Source organism: Scaptodrosophila lebanonensis, unplaced genomic scaffold (assembly GCF_003285725.1).
Source record: "Scaptodrosophila lebanonensis strain 11010-0011.00,11010-0021.00 unplaced genomic scaffold, SlebRS2 tig00000001-arrow-pilon, whole genome shotgun sequence".
NCBI lineage: Eukaryota > Metazoa > Arthropoda > Insecta > Diptera > Drosophilidae > Scaptodrosophila > Scaptodrosophila lebanonensis.
In genome coordinates, this window is record NW_022060529.1 from 21,287,215 (window position 1) to 21,306,987 (window position 19,773).

General features: G+C 35.6%; 2 protein-coding genes across 2 annotated transcripts in view; both read right to left on the bottom strand.

Annotated features, from left to right (window-relative positions):
- Positions 1-15,282, bottom strand: part of LOC115634450 — a 31,339-nt gene extending 16,057 nt beyond the window's left edge. The window contains exon 1 of the mRNA XM_030532161.1: positions 14,255-15,282. The gene's annotated coding sequence lies outside the window, so the exon portion shown is untranslated. The remainder of the gene's footprint in view (positions 1-14,254) is intronic.
- A 3,549-nt stretch (positions 15,283-18,831) lies between these two features.
- Positions 18,832-19,520, bottom strand: LOC115632872 (odorant receptor 43b-like). The gene is made up of 3 exons (XM_030530180.1): positions 19,393-19,520; positions 18,952-19,318; positions 18,832-18,906 (listed from the first exon to the last, which is right to left on the bottom strand). Exons 1-3 carry the CDS (start codon positions 19,518-19,520, stop codon positions 18,832-18,834), a joined length of 570 nt encoding a protein of 189 aa, XP_030386040.1.
- Positions 19,521-19,773: the final 253 nt, after the last annotated feature.

A 19,773-nucleotide genomic window follows, 5' to 3' on the forward strand; every position in this document is an offset into this window, starting at 1 on the left:
TTTAAAAGGTATTCCCTTTAAATGTCCAGTTCTTCCGCGTATTTCAAGTTTAAAGCTATAAACATGTTTTATCTATAGCTGCATTTCTTGTTTTACGGCCGGGCAAGAATAAACAAATGTATCATAAATAACTTTTTATTTTAAGTGAAGCTTTTCGAGATTTAAAATAGAGATCTCCTTTTTTGCCAGCACACTAAGCTGAATGGAAAAGCTAAATAAATGCGCATAGAAGGCAACAGTTTCGTACACACACTCGCAGAGCTTTCCTTTAAATCGCAAAAGTTACGCGTCCTTTTGAAGAGAAATTGTGAAAAGAAAATGGCAACTGCATTTGACACGGACTGCAATTTTTCACAATTTCGCTGTGTTGGACAAAAAAGTGCCATAAGCACTCGCATCGACACAGATACATACATACATACATACTCGTACACGTACATTTACGTGATGTACGTGCATGTGCTAAGGATTATTTATGTTGTTTTTCGCCTTAAACTTGACAAACTTTGTGGCCACATGCACACAACAAACATACACATACACATCGTAAATATACATTAAAGCATACATACATGCATTTATATACATACATACATACACACATACTATACCAGTGGTATTTGTTTATTGATTTTTTGCACGTCATAGAGTTTGTTGTTGTTCTAAGCGACCATTGGGTCGGCGTGTGTGTGTGTGTGTGCATGTATGTGTGTGTGTGCCGTGCACTCAGCATGCATATTAAATGAGATTTACTGAATTTTCCTCGCCTGCTGCTGATGTTTTTCTTGCAACACAACAAAATATCCTTTTGACTCTTGCCAGCTTATTTTGTAGCAAATATTTATTGCACATTCTTTTTATGCATTCCATATTTCAAATTTTCTTAGTATTCGATTTCTTTTTCCTTCTTTATTCAACTAATTACAATCAATTGTATCTTCAGTAAACATTTTGAAATTAAACAAGAAAGGAATGCTAAAGTCGAGCAGGCTCAACTCTTAAATACCCTGTACCACCCCACAAAAAAGTAATTAAATTAAGAATAATTAATTTAATTAAATTAAATATATGGCTATAACTTTCTTTCCGATTCTATCATAATGAGACTTGGTATACGGTTATATAATAACTAACCTAATGTGACTACCAAATTTTAGTTCAAAATTCCAAGAATTACGGGAGTTATAGAAAATCGTTAATAGGGGGGAGTGGGGGGGTGGATCAGAAAAAATGAACAAACTCGTCCTTTCTCGGTCTCAGGAGAATCTGTATACAAAGTTTGGTTACTCTAGCTCTTATACTTTCGGAGATCCTTGCGTTCATACAGACAGACAGACGGACCGAAAATTAATTTTCATTACACCATCAGATATTTTGCTATAAATTCGTTGTTTGAAGGCATTATTTGAAATATGTATATCAATGAACTTAAATTAAATTGATGCATTAAAATCATTTTCCCAATTAAAATGATTTTCTAACAATTCAATAACAACAAGAAAGGAATGCTAAAGTCGAGCAGGCTCAACTCTTAAATACCCTGTACCACCCCACAAAAAAGTAATTTAATTAATTAATTAATTTAATTTAATTAATTAACTAAATTAATTTAATTAATTAACTAAATATTAATTAATTAAATATAAAATATTCCATGCATGCATACATACATTTACATTTACATCAGAATCGTGCCTTATGCGTGTTTGTGTACTTGTACATATGTATGTATGTGTGCATTGGGCCTGGTTATATGGCTATAACTTTCTTTTCGATCATTCTATCATAATGAAACTTGGTATACGGATATATAATTACTAACCTAATGTGACTACCAAATTTTAGTTCAAAATTCCAAGAATTACGGGAGTTATAGAAAATTGGTAATAGGGGGGGAGTGGGGGGTTGGATCAGAAAAAATGAACAAACTCGTCCTTTCTCGGTCTCAGGAGAATCTGTATACCAAGTTTGGTTATTCTAGCTCTTATACTTTCGGAGATCCTTGCGTTCATACAGACAGACAGACAGACGGTCAGACGGACAGACGGACATGGCTATATCGACTCGGCTTGTCATGCTGATCAAGAATATATATACTTTGTGGGGTCTACCAAGCCTCCTTCTGTGTGTTCCATGTACACTCGCACAAAACTAATATACCCTTGTACCCTTTGGGTACAGGCTATAAAAACTTAGACAGCAGTCTTACTACAAGGCTTCGATAGCGTCTACGGCAAGTTTTTAAATTTAAATATTAATTTAACTAAGATTATGTAAGAAATGAAGATTTCAACATGCCATTTTGACTAAAATCCAAACAAAAGAATTGAAAATATCAACAACGAAATTTTTTAAATGCTTTTTAATTTAAATCAAACTAATTACTCATTTTATATTACACTATTCATTTATTTGATTTAAACACACTACAGGTTATGTGTTCATAATTCTGAGTTCAATCCGATTAGAAAGGGTAATTTGAAAAGGGCAGCATGCGATGCGTTTACGAGTCCCAAGGTCGCGTCAACTGATTTGTGCTTTCAAAAAGTTAGTTTTATTTTCTGTTCATAGCGTGCGCATAAAACAAACGTTAGATTGCAAAAAATGCAAACGAGGTATTAACGAAGTGCAATAAGAGTATTAGCATATAACTAAACTAATCACAGGCACCTTTTAATTTATTTCATTCCAATTAATCAGACTACAAATAAATTACATTGCAGCTATCCATTATACAAGTATATACAATGTATATGTGCTATTTTCTTAAGGCTTAGACCTATTTATAATACTTGTATGTACGATGAGACTTATTTATTTCCTGCTTTTTGGCCAGTCCAGATAATACCAATTAGACACTTTAAAACCCCTCACTGTGTCTGTTTATAGGTAGGACTTATAGGAGATTGCTAGTTTTCAACTTGTATTCTACGAAACTAATTAGCATTTTCAAGAAACTAAAATTGGACAATCAAACAAATCAAGTTCTCATTGAGAAGGTTCTAAGCTGTTACTCTACCACTCCATACTTAGTTATTTTATATGCAGACTACAAGTATATTGTTTTTGTTTTGATTTTTTCATACCTTAATTGTTTGTTAGAACGCCGTTAAATGTGAGGAATACTTAGGAATCAGGGTTTGTTAATTAATATAGCTATCGATTTAATTTAGCTTAGGCAAGGCTAGAGACCGCTTTCCAAGGACGCGTGAAATTGAAAAATATTAAATTTCACCTTGTCTGCCCCAGGACAAGAAAAAGAAGACGATAAACAAACACTAAATCGCATTCCCAAACTGAACACAAAAACAGCATACCCACACACACGTACATATGTATATGTATGTATAAGAAATGGAAGGAACTTTGTCAGCAAGGTCAGTTCAAGGAGCATGTGATTAGATTACTTGCGCAGTGACAAATTCTCAAAGTCAATTACGGCGTCGTTCAGTCTGCTGGTAATAGTGGAGGGACTGCGGATAGTGGAGGAATGGATCGGATCGCTTGTTTTTGCCCAGAAATTTGAGTTGCTTACACACTAAATATTTTGGCTGCAACTAATTGCTTTAATTATTGTCATAAGTATGGCAAATGCATCCGGTTCTAATAAGTTTGCTTACTATATGTCTCAACACTTCACTGCTGCAATTACACACTACTGTCAACAAACAAATACTCACCCGGAGAGTAATATTGAATTAATGTTTTTATTCAAAACAATTCGATGAAGTTGCCAGAAATTTCTGAACGAAGCGAACGCTATAAGAGAGATGAAGAATCGAATCTATTTTCTTTACTTTATGGCTTCCTTTTGCCGTTTGAAGCGCAGTGTTGTTTATGAGCTTGGAATCAAATTGCGACTGAATGACGAAATGACTGAATGACGACAATGTGCCTCCCCACTCCGGCAGTGGCTGTCTTCAGTCTCTCAAAAACGTTCTCAGAGTCTTAGTTCTTCCTCTGCTATTGGCACTCACTACTTTTGAGATTGGCTGTAGTATATCAAATGCCTTTGTTGCCACACACAGGCACCCTATACATATATACGTACAGATATGTATGTATAGTGTATGAGCAGATATGTGTGGTTCATTAATGCACTCTCAACCCCGGAGCGTCTCTGGCTGCCGGTGTTTGTGCAACGCCTTTCGATGCCTTTAATTTTCTAAATGTTTTTCAACCACTAAGACGGACCGGCCCAGCTGTTGCACGATGGCCCTTTGTTTGTTTTTGTTTTGCAGTGGAAATTTACCAGTTGAGTAGATAAATGCTGCGTGGCAAGTTGTGCGCACTTACTATAGTGCTCTGAGATACAAACAAACACATATGTAGTACATATGTATGTATGTACATACAAATGCTTATGCCGGTCTTGAAAGGAGGACAGCAAACTTCAGTTCTCACACTCTCACAAAATGTTGATTCCGTTGAGTAGCTTACTAAAATATTATCTTTTGTTTTATTATCAATAAAAGTCTGAAATTCGCTAACAAATAACAACCAATAACCAATCCATTTTGGTGATTGCCGTTCGAGACACCTGCTGGTCCTCAATCAAACTCATGGTTGAACATTTTAAATCGGTATACAAATACGAAGTAAGTAATGTTGTTGAATTTCAATAACTGATTAGCAGAATGCCTGTCTTTTTGTCTGGGATTGAAAGAAACATATGCATAGGTGAAGAAATGCTTTACGAAAACTTATTTTGGATTTAAGTTTTGAAGTATACACTTATTCTGTTTTTAGACGGTCTTTTTTTTACTACGGTTTTGATTCAACACGGTATGAAAATTAAAAATTGTATATATGGTTGCACGACTTTATTCCATTTAGCATGATATACTTATGCTCAATGTCATTTATTACACGACTTTTTCTGGAACGAATCTACCGTGTAGAAACAGAAATAGGTGTACTCGATTTATAAAGGTAGATACGAGTACTTATGCATGTTTGTTCATGCGTTTGAGTGCCTCTCCATTCAATGTAAGAATTTTAGAAAATATAAAAGCGAGACTAACGAAACTTGCTTGTTTAGTTACAAAGATACAAATATATTCTCTTATACAAATATAGTTATAGTTATATATAGTTCTAATGAACAGCTTTTATCTGCATTTGCTCACATTTGGACTGCATTATCTGCCTCACTAGTTTCAAACCCAATCACGTCTCGGCCATTGTGCACTTTGCTCTTTTCGAACTTTTGATACCAAAATCGACTTAACGTGCAAGTTTTAAGCATATAGTACAGTTTCCCTGATGCCTTGAACAACAACAATCCATTGTTTTTTTTTTGTTGCCTTACATAAGCATGGCAAATTTAATGTGCGTGTCGCGTCGAGTGGCTTTCGCCATGAGTGGGGGAAGATGTTGGGGTCTAGTTCACAGAGAGGGGCGTAATTAATGCAAAAAGTGTGCATGCCTAACAAACTTGAAAGCTTCTAGGTAGAAATGAGCGCGCATGAGTGACAAGCATGCAACGTCAAGTCTGGAAGTTAAATGGCTTTTGTGTTCAGAAGAGAGAGAAAGTTTCCCAATAAAGACAATGAATTGCAATGTTAATGAAATTAAAAACTACTATAAGTACTTTTAGTTTTTTAAGGTGGCTTCCTCATTGACGTTCAACAATTTTATTTGGGATAATATTTTAAATGAGTTTTATCACATCATTATACGCGCTAATACGTAACACATATTTAGATATTTCTGTGCAAATTAGAAATCAAACAAAATAAATGGGGCAAAAAATAAATATTGGAGTGAAGTCATTTGACGCAAATACATGTATCTATTTATATTTATTTATAAGCATGTGATGAAAACCTTCAGACTAATTACTGACTTGCGTACATACATTTTTCATTAGTATAACTACGATAAGATAAAAATGGTCTAGCAGTTTGCGTATGTTTATACCATAAATTCTCTTCTGGTTATGTTTGTTGCCGTTGCTCATAACACTCTGCAGTTATACAGTCATATATAAAACTTAGCAAAATAAATAAATATACTCGTATGTACGCAAAACACAAGATATCTAAATACATTGAGATGGATTCAGAAACATATTTTACTTATGGCTATGACTTTCTTCAGAATTGACCAATCATAATGAAACTTAACATACGGAACGTAATCACTAACTGGATGTAATAACCAAATTTTCAAAAGTCCAAAAATTACGGGAGTTATAGAAAAAACACAAATTGCGGGGGAGTGGGGGGTGCATCGAAAAAATCCTGATCAATAATATATAGAGTAGGGTCTGCCACGTTTTTTTCTGTGTGTTACATACATTCGCGCAAAACTAGTATACTCTTTCACCCTTTGGGTACAGGGTATACACAAAAACAAAACAAAAACAGTTATAATAATTATCTGTCTATTAATACCATATTTGGGAATTTCTGAATTGGAAATGCCCATATTTCATATTGATCATACTTGAGATAATGGTGAGGACTATTAAAAACTTGTACATTTCTTATGATAAGAATAAATGATTGGGTTTTTTTGGTAGAAGGCGGTTTCATTATAAAAAACTAATAAATACCGAATTTAGTTCGAATAATAAACAAAAGTGTTATATTGCTAAGTGATGACTTTTAAATAAAGTAATGTGGCTTTTATATACATGCTACGTGATCCGGTGTGCTTCGCTATATTTAGTACTTTATGGACACTTCACATTTCAAAAACAAATTATATTTTCTTCTTGTGGACAAATCATCATATTTTCTATTAAATAGTGCTGCCAGTTCGTCGTAACTTGAATGCGACTCTAATCGCTATAAATAACATTTAACGCATTTTAATTGTAATCGAATGCTCGTAGCCGATCTACCCTCAGCCTTCAGTAGTTTCGATTGAACAGATAGTAAATTAAAGTATCCAATAATAATAATTAAGATACAAACTCTTCTATTTTTTGTGTTAGACCAAATTAGAGATACAGGTGAAATTTAATGAAAATCGAGTCACAAAATGTCTGAGTCTATCAAAGAGAAACATCGTGATATGAGATTTATATATGTATATAAGTATGTACATTACATGCATACGTATGTTTTGTAATAAATTAGCTCTAGATAAGGCAAGTTCTTGAATTAAGGCAGATTTGTCGGGTCATGCTGTATGATCAGCATGCTATATACAACAACATGGGGTCTGCAACGCCCCCTTTTGCCTGTTACATATGTATGATGTGTTGACCCTCTCTAGTATAACCTTTAAGCCTTTGGGTAATACAGGGTACTTGGCAAAAATAAACTTGAAAGATAACTGATAGCCAAATAAGTAGGTTGTAAAATATTACATAATTCTTAAATTGTGCACACCTATAATGAAAGATATAGTTTTATACTTTGGCATGTACTTTGGATTGTTAAAGACCATTTATTACCTATTTTTCGTACACAACAGTAGCAGACTTTATATGCGACCCACGTAACTGAGGATTACCGGTTTCTCTTTTTTTGTGCGTGCTGTTTTTTAAGCATTCTGTACATCACAAAGCAATCAGCTGTTGGCATTAAACATTCACTGCTGACACACATTGTTGTTGTCGATTAAGCCAAGTCGTTTGGGCGAAGAGTACCGGTTTCGTCAGCTGGTCGCTTGACGTTCTAACGTTTATTTTAGATTGCCAAGTGAGTGCTGCAATTGAACTGCAGTAAATATTGCAAATCCTCAATGTCATATTTACACACATACATATGTATATATGTAAGATTTATTAGGTTTATAAATCGTTTAATAAAGTATATCGAGTATTTGACAAACAATAAGAATAGTATTATATAATAACATAAGACTTAAAAATATGTTTAGACGCCGACTTTTGCAACTTCTGACCAACTTTAGTGACTGCTGTACAACTTTACTACTGACGACTGAATGCCACGACTGCTGCTTACGACTGTTGAAAAACGACTATCCCACGACTTCTTCTTAATTACACCTTCGCCTGATCGGGGGTGCCAACTGATGATAATGGCACAAGGATGCCACTTTACACTCGGCCATCCTGCTCATCATCTGTCTCAGATGATTCTCCAGCTTCATCGTCTTCGTCTTGACCCATGTAACGCCACAGTTTCATAGAATCAGTACAAGTTGAAGTCTGATTCGGACCCTGGAACTCTGCAACTTTCTTCACGTCGAACCTTCCATTACGTTTTATTTTGGTAACCTCGTATGGCCCGATATATTTCGGAGCCAGCTTTTTACCATTTACAAACTGTGTTACTTTAATGGCTACTAAGTCTGCTAATTGGTAACCACTATGCTTACGTCGCTTTTTGTCAAAATTCTTCTTGTAGCAACTTTGAGCTTTTTCAATCTGTACTCTGGCATCAGCTCTGATTTGGTTGCGTTCATCCTGCAAGCCTTCCAGTAGCTCGTCCTGAAGAATTTTCACCACTTCCAGATCAGATTCATTACGCATTTTGACGCCGAACATAATTTCAAACGGAGTGTACTTCGTAGATGAGTGGACATGTGTATTAATAGATCGTTGCACCTGTGATGTATATTTATACCATTTTGACGGCTCGGCTGCAGACATTTTTGACAAAACAGACAGAATAACTCGGTTGACTCTCTCTATCTGCCCATTTCCTCTTGGGATCCCTGTAGTAGTCTCGATGTGCTCTATTTTGTGTTCCTCACAAAAATCTTTAAACTGCTTCGATATAAATGCTGCTCCTTTGTCGCTGATAATACGCCGTGGATTCCCAAAGATAGCTACCCACGAGCTGATATGTTTAACAACTTCTTGCGCATCGGTAGACTTTGTTGGATACAACCATGTGTATTTTGAAAACCCGTCAACAGCAGCGAATATGTATTTGTACTTCTTTGCAGTCAGGTCCAATGATCCCAAATGATCTACATGGAGTGTACTCAGCGGCTGATCTTCTTTGTCGATACAATGCAAAAAATCATCTTGTTTACCCAGCTTTCTGTTATGTGTTATACACTCAATGCAATTCGCGATAAATTCCACAACTTTTTTCTCTAAGTGTGCTATAAAATAGTCCTGCTGAATGTGATGCATGGTTTTCTTCACACCCATATGACCAAAGTTATGAGCATTCCTGATAACTTCTTTTTCCATGCATTTCGGTACGGCTAGCAAATCAATACCATCTACTTGTTTATAAATCAGCTGATTTCTGACCTTGTAGTTTGCGTATGGTTTCAGTTTTAAAATTTCTGCAACTGCAACTAAGGTTTCATCTTTGCGTTGGGCCTTTAAAAATTGTGCCTGAACTTCTGTGCTTACGATCATGACTGGGAATCGACTGAGGCTGTCGACATGCTTCATCCTTATACCAGCGCGATGTTCTATGGTATACGTAAAATCTTGCAGATACATTAACCACTGCACTACTTCTCTGGGAATTTCTTTTTTCGTTGATGTCATCTTAAACGCTGCGCAATCAGTAACGAGAACAAATTCAATGCCCATTAAATAATGTCGTAGCTTTTTTGTTGCTAAATATGCTGCTTTCACTTCCAAAAAATAGCTATGCAACTTTTCTTCTTGAGGTGTCGTTTTTTTACTCCAGTACAGAATAGGATGCCACTTGCCATCATGCTGCTGGAGAAGAGTAGCACCAAACCCATCTTTTGACGCATCAACATGTAACTGTGTTGCCGCATTCTGCATAAATATCTTCAATACTGGTTCATTCGTCAAAGCATTCTTTAATTGTTCTATCGCCTGTACATGTAACCCTTCAATTTTGAATTCGGCTTCTTTTCTCAACAATTGTGTCAACGGTCTGGCTAGTAATGCATAATCTTTAACGAACTTTCGAAAATACCCCGTTAGTCCAAGAAAGGCCTGTACTCCCCGTATGTTTTTGGGAAGAGGAAAATTCTTCACAGCTTTTACCTTTTCTTGACCTGGCCAAACACGTCCGTTTTCTACTTCATGACCCAGAAAATTTATTTTCTTCTTTAAGAACTGACACTTGGCCCATTTTATATCAAGCCCATACATTTCTGCCTGCTTCAGTACAATTCGCATATTTTCCAAACATTGACCAGCTGAATCTCCGAAAATAACTATGTCGTCAACATACATCTCCATTATGCCTTTGTTAATCAATGTTTGAAATATGTAATTAACGTATCGTACGAACACTGCTGGGGAGTTGCAAAATCCAAAGGGTGCCCTATTAAATTCATACAACCCTTCCTTGGTAACAAACGCTGTATACTTTCGACTTTGCTCCTCTACCTGCACATGAAAAAAGCCATTTCGCAAATCCATAACAGTAAAATATTTCGCATTTTGCATCTTCTCGAGTACTTCTTCGACAACTGGTACTGGGAACCTATCCTTAAGTACGAGGGTATTCAGCTTACGATAGTCCACACATAATCGGTAGGTCCTATCTTTCTTTTTGGCCAACACCACCTTGCTTGCAACGTTTGACGACGACTCTCTGATAATGCCACAGTGAAGCCATTCATCCACCTGTTTTCGTACAAATTCACGTTCTGTTGTAGACAATCGGCTTGGACTTTCGCGAAAAGCGATGCTTGGAACATTCGGTATGATGGTCATTTTTATTGGGCATTCTACTGCATTGTCCACCGGCTTGTAATTGGCGATCATTTGTTTGACTGGTTCGGCATACTGGGATTCAACATTTAAATCGATCTCGCTTGCTGGACTTACCACGTTAAAAACATTCAACTCAGACTGCTCATCATCAGCTTTTGTTTGCGCCTGTACGAACGTGTAACCATTGGAATTTAGTGTGACAGTAAACTTCTGTAAAAAGTCATAGCCAACAATTATTTCAACTTTTAGACTTGCATCTGGTACAACAAGAAATGTATGATTTGTCACAAAACCATCGACCTCAACTGTTTCTGTAAATTCACCCAACACGACAGTGGCAATATTGCCTAAGCCAAACAGTTTAGTAAAATTCTTTTGCAACTTTTGGTCACCGAAAATGTTTTCATATTTTTGTTTTCGCATAAGTGAAACATCCGCGCCAGTGTCAATCAAACACGATACAACTGCTTTCCCGATTTTTATTTCTTTAACGCGATTTTCCTTTAATACAATGTTAACGCTTTGTTTGCTTGCCACGCACTGCTTCGCTATGTGACCGACACCGTTACACTTAAAACATTTTGTTTCTCGTTTACATTCTGCCCGCTTATGTTCTGTTGAACCGCAATTGTAGCAATGCTGCTGTTGTTGTTGTTTGTCTCCTACTTTATCAACGTTTTCGCGACGTTTGTTATACGAACTGCTCTTTGCCACTAATTCAGTAAGCTCATACCGACTTCGAAGTTCTTTGTACGTGGGCGCACTGTACAACGGAAATTTTAGATCGTCACGCACGTCTAAGCCATCAACTATATAATTTATAACCGACTGATCTTCAACTTGTCCAAGTGATGCTATTTTTCGCATCTGGAGCACATAATCATGAAAATTTTCCGACACACGCTTTTTCCGCTTTTGCAACATTTTATGTACTTCGGCACTGCTCAGCTGTTTATCAAATTCTTCTATTAAGGCTGCACATAACATTTCATAATTTGATACAGTAATAGTTTCCACAAATAATTTGGCCGTGCCAACCATTTTATTTCTTGCATTCACATACTTTTGTTTTTCACTTAATTCGTATGCCTCGGCGTTTTCGTCGAAATTATTTACCCACTGCTTAACTGGTATAGCTATGCCATCGAAATCAGGGACTACTTTTGCAAAGCTTTCCACCGACACACTGTTCTTGTTTGGGTTAGAATCGTTCTTTTCACTCAGCATTTTAATTAAAATTGACAAATCGTGGTTTTGTATACATGTGTGTGTCTCCTCAGAATACATTCTTTTCTCGGTATTTTCAACTGCGCAATTATCATGTAGTTCGACGTTCGCACCTTTTTCTTTTATTCCTGCCGTTGTGCCTTGTTCGCACTTGTATATATTTATCTCTTTTTCGCACGTATGATTTACACTTTGTTCATCATTTACCACTGCTCTGCTTTCCTCTACCATTTCAAACGTTAGATCGAGATCGTCTACACTTTGTGATGTCTTTCCATTTTCCATGCGCGCCACCGGCAACAGATTTTTCTTGCTTGGTGCGCCATTTTTATTTTTTCTGCTTGAGCGTATCATTTTTAAGCACTGCAACTTTTAGATGTATTATTTCAACTGACTGCGTATGAAAATTTATGCGGCTGAGCCCTTATGTAAGAATCATTTTTTATGAATGCTTCACTTAAAAACTTTGAACTGTTCTGAATATTTGTCCGGCTGCTCGACACGGTTGAGCCCCCATGTAAGATTTATTAGGTTTATAAATCGTTTAATAAAGTATATCGAGTATTTGACAAACAATAAGAATAGTATTATATAATAACATAAGACTTAAAAATATGTTTAGACGCCGACTTTTGCAACTTCTGACCAACTTTAGTGACTGCTGTACAACTTTACTACTGACGACTGAATGCCACGACTGCTGCTTACGACTGTTGAAAAACGACTATCCCACGACTTCTTCTTAATTACACCTTCGCCTGATCGGGGGTGCCAACTGATGATAATGGCACAAGGATGCCACTTTACATATATGTACATCTGTGTATGTGGAAGTGGTGGGACCAGTTTTTGAGCAGCAAGTCAATGACTTTATTATGCTTGCTCAAAATTGGATTTGGCAAGTGATTGGTTTACGGTAACATTTAATCAAATTTGAAACTTGCCAAGTACAACAATAGCTACAGCCATAGACAAAACCATATCGGTAAGCTCTCAGCCAGGGGAAGATAAATACGAAGTCAACAAAGTGCCAACACAGACAACATACATACCCGTATGTACATATACTACTTATATATGTATTTCCATATATATATATGTAGGTATGTATAATAAATGTGCGTATGCGCCGAATGTGGCACTTGACGCTCTGCTGGGTCAGTGGGTGGCAATGGCAGTGGCAGCTAGATAGAAGCTTCAGCTTGGCGCAGACGAAAACAATAAAATTCAAATGGTGCAAATGGAGAGTATAAGCGAAACAAAAAAATGTTTGACGACAAAATGGTGGCGCGCTTGTTTGTTCTCTTCTTCGACAGCCAGCCGCCTTAAATCGTGCTATATAAACTGATTATATATGTACATATGTATGTACGTATGTATGTATGCACGCACTTATAGAACGATTGTCGTTACAGCCGAGGCTTATGCAAATAACACAGCAGCAGCGCCAGAAGCTCCCTCTTTGTTTAAAAAGCCCCACAGCCGCCACAATTGGCGTGTGCGGATTGTCAATAAGCCAAGGTCAAAAACTTCAAGCTTTTTACGCCTTTTGTCTTCTGGACAAAATCATAAGCGTCTTTGTTCGCAGGCTAGCGATACAACGATTAACGAATAGGCAGTTAGGACATTTAACAACATTTCAAAAATTATATAACTGATGAGTAAATGGACTTGATTTATCATAAAAATATGTCTGTATGTTCGTTTGTATGGTATTGATTTATTTATCGTGTCTGGGCACCCCCGGTTACTTTATTGTTGTTGTAGCAACGAACAACAAACTACCATTATCAATTTTGTTTTGTACATTTTGTTTTGTACTTTTACTGAGTTTTCTTTGTTTTTGCTTATCATACTCGTAAAACGATGACAAATGCAAAGCAAAAAAAAAATGTACACACGAAATGTATTATTCACACATACATACATATGTACATACATATTGCGTAAAAGTCCATAATTATGCGATTTATGCATACGAGTACATTTAACAATTAAAAAAAACATAATTTGTATTCAGCACACGTGTCTACTGACGTCAAATGCTAGCCAACACTATTTATAGAATTGCCAGCAAACAAGCCGTCAGTTGGCCAGATAAATTATTTTTAAAATTTACCGAGAATTTAAGAGTCAAGTTGACAATCATAAAAATGCGTCGTAGTTTAAAGCTAAATTAAAAAATCAAAATACAAATATTAATCATCGAAAATATGTACATACATACATATGTATGCATGTACATACATATATGCATAAATATGTATGTATGTATGTACAGACATTTACGCTTAAGAAAGCCAATATGTAAGTGCCAAAGATATTGGTGTCTATAAATATCAGTGTTGCGAGGTCAATAATATTACATAGGCAAATTCATATGTACATATGTATGTATGTATTTAAAAACTTAAAGGATAAAACTACTACTAAACTACAAACCTTTTATAAATTGAGGAGCAATTTCAAATTGTTGCGAAATATTGTTGATTATCAATGTTAAGTTATAACCATTTTGCATGGCTCATCAGTTTTTGTCGTTCAATGTATTAACTGTAGTTGTTTACATTTTAAGTAGGACATATACATATGTATGTACGTGTGTATGTTTATGGGTGTAGTGCAGTGTTTTTTTCGGCAAGTCTAAAATATAAATAAGAAAGAAATATGCACGCACTGTTTTCACACACGTTGTCGCTGTCTTCGTTTGCTTTATGATTGCTTCGTCTTACGTTAATTATTTTCTGTTGTTTTTATTATTAATTTTACCGCTGCTGCTTGGTGTTGCTGCTGCCGTGGCTGTTTTATTTTACTGTTACTGCTGCACTGTGACACAAAATATATAAAACAGCTACTGAATTGTTTGCGATGCGGAGATTATTCTCCCACGTCTAGACTGATCTATTTTAGGCCTTGCATGCTATAGAAATGGGTCTGTATGTGTAGGAGCGTGTTTTTTTTAGATTACATTTGTTTTGTTTATGTATATTTTTATTTTCTATTGATTGTATTTTAATTGCTCAGCATTTGGGAAATTGTTATTGTCAAGGCTTGGTTACAAGTTGAATTTCTGCGTTATATAAAATTTATAAGTATTGCTTATTTATTTATTCTTTTTTTTCAAAAACTACATTTATTTTTCTTTAACTTGATTGTATGTTTGTTCCTATTCTATCACCCAGTGCCTCACAATGCGGGAGTTTCGATTTTTTTTTTTCTGTGCCAAAATTTTGGTTGGGGGCAATGACAACACCACCCAATAACAAAAAACGCAAGTTCACGGGAAATCGGGAAGGCGGGCGGCGGGCCTGAATAAACAGAAGCGTTTGTTAAGTCGTCGTGCTCAAAAAATTGAACGATATTTAACGAAAGCAAGGTAGATTAAATTCATTTACTTTAACACTTAACACCAAATTTTAGTAGTAGACTTCTCGATTTATTTGCGTTAATATTTCAGATTATTGGTTTTTCAGCTCAGCGGCGCAGCTATGCACAGTCCACCCGACTTTACATACAAAATCAACTGAGAGCGGTCGGCGGAACAGCAGCTGTTCGTGGGTCTCTGTCAGTGTGTACACATCGCAGTGCAAAAAATGCGCACATAAATCCAGAAGGCGCGAAGCGATTTATTTAAAAGCATAAACGATATTTTACGACCAATCTAAGTTAATTCAATTATTAATAACTTATTTTAAACTTTTCAAATGGTGTCATACATCACTACTTATTAGTGTAAAAAACAATTTCAAAATCATTCAAAAACTTTAATGTGCATATTGTTGAGGAAATCAGAGTTTTTGTAACTTTTCGCTTAAATTCATGCCCTGAGCGATGGCGTAGACGGTAAAGGCAAATTTAGCAACCTGGAAAAATAAACAATTCCTTATATTATATGAGAAAATATTCAATAATACTATGTTTACATTTATGTTTGTAGCCAGATTTACATCAAAAATATTCATCGCTCTAAACTTGATGGGTTTTTGCAACTTTTGCAAAAATTGCAATAGAGTTTTCTTATATCGTTGATCCTGTTGATACCACGACGAATGAAACATTGCATTCGCCAAGTCATTGCAATCGTCTATGAGACAATTACAATAATAGCAAAGTGGAAAGGATTGCATCAGAACCGCAAACATGTAGGCTAATATGCCGAGGCGCGTCGAAGAATCTGCGAAAACCACAATGTTTATTGTAGCAATCCCCAATATAGAGCCGCACATAATGAACTGAATGAAAATTATGATTGATATAAGCGGTCGAAGCACATCGTATAAGCTAATAAGGAAAAAAGAAATGATGAATGAATGGAAATCAAAGATCATATTTTCTGAAACTGACTGTATCATAATTTTATGAGCCTTAATGCATTTGACTAGCTCCGCATGGGTAACATCCTTCACTACTCTTTGACAGTCTAAGTCCACTTCCATCTCTCCCAGTCGTTTCATGCGAGCCTTGAGTAGATAGAGATGCCTTCGCAAGGGCTGAATTATAATCACTCCAAGAGAGTCTATGGCCACGCCGCTATAAATCATATATCCAATGCTAAAATATTCCAGGAATGTTTGGATAAACAATTGAATTTCGCTGTCATGCCAATTGATGTAAGGGAAAAAAATATTAAACGGAGGACGACCGTGGTAGAGCCCGTCAATTAAATTGAATGAGCAAAAGCAAAAATACACTGATATAAAGCCATTGTAAATGTTTTTACAATTAGAAACCATTTGATCGATGCTAAGCTGTTCCCATTTATAAATACAAAAAGTGTCTAGGTCATCAAAACATTTATTGATCTCTTCCAAATGCCTTCCATAGATGATTACGGTTATTAATTTGATGGACCAACAAAAACAGTTAAGCCAATGCTGAATCGATTGTAGCAGCATTCCGGGTGTGAATTCTGAGAGATTCAAAACGTAGTTTATCAGAAAACTAAGTGGCAAATAGATCATGAAGTATGAACATAATATTATAATCTTCACAATGCGAAAAAGCCCCAACTTGGAATTTCCATTAAAACTTATGCCGGTAGTTCGTAAATTGTCTATTAAATAACTATTCGAGTCCCGAGTACAAGTCGGCACTTTTACCGCAGCTACCTGCTTGCGCTTGAATAACATTTCGCTTACTATATGAGTTTCTTAAAAGGTCTCTATTTTTATGATGTTTGTTCATTGATTACTTGTATGACTATGGGAACTTGGAGGGTGTTTCTGCAAAATAACATATAATTCACCTTACAATGACAGATGCTTATTTAATAAAAAGTTCTGATTGAAAACAGCTAATGCTTATGTGTATCCTAATGCGTTGGTAATATTTAATGTGTAAAAGGACAGTTACGCCCTTGAATTGCAGGTGATGTTTATTCTTCGTATAATTAACGTTTTTTCAAGTGACTCAGGTTAAGTTTACCTTTTTATTCTGAAAGGTAACATTATGTATATTTATGTGAAAATAATAATATTTAATTTAAAATGTGTTCTTTTTAATATAACTATTAAGTGATCATTTACATAAATAAATCTATAACTTCTCAGTACTTGAGAAATAATGGTAATCACAGTAAGATTAAAATAACATAACCAAAACATACGAAGTTAAGCAACATACTCCTTATTTGAAATAATTTAAAGAAGCTAATATTTACCCCAATTTGTGGAAACAAACTATTTGTACATTAGATGTTTATTTATTTTATCTTTTTGTTTGTATTATAAAATTCATAAATTTAAGATAAGAAGTTTGCAGTGCAACAAATTCAAAAATAATTTTAAGGAATTGGAAATAAACAAGTTAAGACTTGTAACAATACCAAATGGAGAAAGCGTAAGGTATAAACTTTGAAATCGACATCAGTACACCATTTGACCGAATTTCGTCTTTGAGCTTAATTTAGACTTCTGATACATTTTTAGCCCCACTTTATTCTACGACTCATTAGGTGTGCTAAGGTTTCGTAATCCTTTTCGGATCCACCACCCACAAAAAGTTAAGTATTATTGAAACGAGTTAAATATGTATATTGATAGTACTTTTGTGTTATTTTTATAGCCTGTACCCAAAGGGTGAAAGGCTATACTAGTTTTGTGCGCATGTATGTAACACACAGAAGGAGGCGTGGCAGACCCCACAAAGTATATATATTCTTGATCAGGATGAGAAGCCGAGTGGATATAGCCTTGTCCGTCCGTCCGTCTGTCCGTCTGACCGTCTGTCCGTCTGTCTGTCCGTATGAACGCAAGGATCTCAGAAAGTATAAGAGCTAGAATAACCAAACTTGGTTTCCATATTCTCCTCAGACCGAGAAAGTACGAGTTTGAGTTTTTTTTCGATGCACCCCCCCACTACCCCGCAATTCATGTTTTTTCTTATAACTTCCGTAATTCTCGGAATTTTGAAATAAATAAATGGTAGGTACATCCAGTTGGTACTAATGTGTCCGTGTGCCAAATTTCATCATGATAGGTCAATTCTGAAGAAAGTTATAGCCATAAGTAAAATCGCTGCTCATGCGCTGCCTGCAGCTCTGTCGGCAGCGCTGCCCGCAGCTGTTGTTGTTGTTGCTGCTTTGGTTCAACTTTGTGCTGCATACATACACGCATATAAACACGCATAGGTACGTGATGTAAATGTATGCTGTTAAAACTGAACATAAACATGTATTCTAATTTAATTTAATTAATTAATTAATTCATTCATTTTTTTAATAATTTAATTTTTTTTTTTTTAATTTTTTTTTTTTAATTTTTCTTTTTTGTGGAGAGTACAGGCTATTTTACTATCGGGCTTGCTCGACTGTAGCGTTCTATCTTGTTTTTTTCTATTTTTAATAAGCGTTTATTAAATTTGTCATGCAACTACTTATTATATTTAATCTGGAATCTAGAATCCAGAATTAAGCCGGGCAAAAAGAGGTTTCAGCTTCTACATCCAATGTCCAATTTTGTGCTAAAATTTAAGCATTTTAATTGGTGATATAACATATATTCGTATATATTGTTGGGCAATCATATTTTTTGTAACTTTTCGTTCAAATTCATGCCCTGGGCTAGCGCATAGATGGTAAAAGCGAACTTAGCTACCTGGAAAAAAATATTTTATGTATTAATATTAAACATAAGACTTACGGGCCATACATTTATGTTGGTTGCCAAATTTATTTCAAATATATTCATCGCTGTGAAAGTCAGGGGCTGTTGCAACTTTTGTAAAAATAGCACAACAGTTTTCTTATATCGCTGATCCTGCTGGTACCATGACGAATGGAACAATGTATCGGCCAAATCGTTGCAATCGTCTATGAGACAATTACAATAATAGCAAAGTGGAAAGGATTGCATTACAACCGCCAACATGTAGCCCAATATGGCAAGACGCGTCGAAGAATCTGCGAAAACCACAATGTTTATTGTAGCAATCCCCAATATAGAGCCGCACATAATGAACTGAATAAAGATGATGCGCGATATAACAGGTTGAAGCACATCGTATAAGCTAATATGACAAGAAATACAAATACTTGTAGTTAACAAATGAAAAAACACATGGTGTAATTAATAAACACTGACTGTAAAATAATTTTATGAGCTTTGATGCATTTAACCAATTCCGCATGGGTGACATTTGAATTGCTCCACCAATCCAAGTCCACATTTATTTCTCCCAAGCGCTTCACTCGAGCCTTAAGCAGACACATATGCTTTCGTAACGGCTCAATTATTATCACTCCGAAGGAATCTATAGCAACATCGATATAAACCATATAGCCAACGCCAAAGTATTCCAGGAACGATTGAACAATCAGTTGAGTTTTGCTGACACGCCAGTTGATGAAAGGAAAATATGTATTGAAAGGTGGATGTCCGTGGTATAGACCGTCAATCAAGGTGTATGTGGAAAACGAAAAATATACGGCTGCATATCCAAAGTAGATTTTTTTACAATTAGTA

Bases quoted from the DNA above. Each gene is read 5' to 3' on its own strand.
- LOC115632872 (XM_030530180.1), bottom strand. From the start codon at position 19,520: ATGTGTCTGCTTAAGGCTCGAGTGAAGCGCTTGGGAGAAATAAATGTG. The intron at 19,319-19,392 runs GTCAGTGTTTAT...TTGTCATATTAG, and splicing joins GCTCATAAAATTATTTTACA to CTTATACGATGTGCTTCAAC. The intron at 18,907-18,951 runs GTAAGTCTTATG...ATTTTTTTCCAG, and splicing joins CCAACATAAATGTATGGCCC to GTAGCTAAGTTCGCTTTTAC.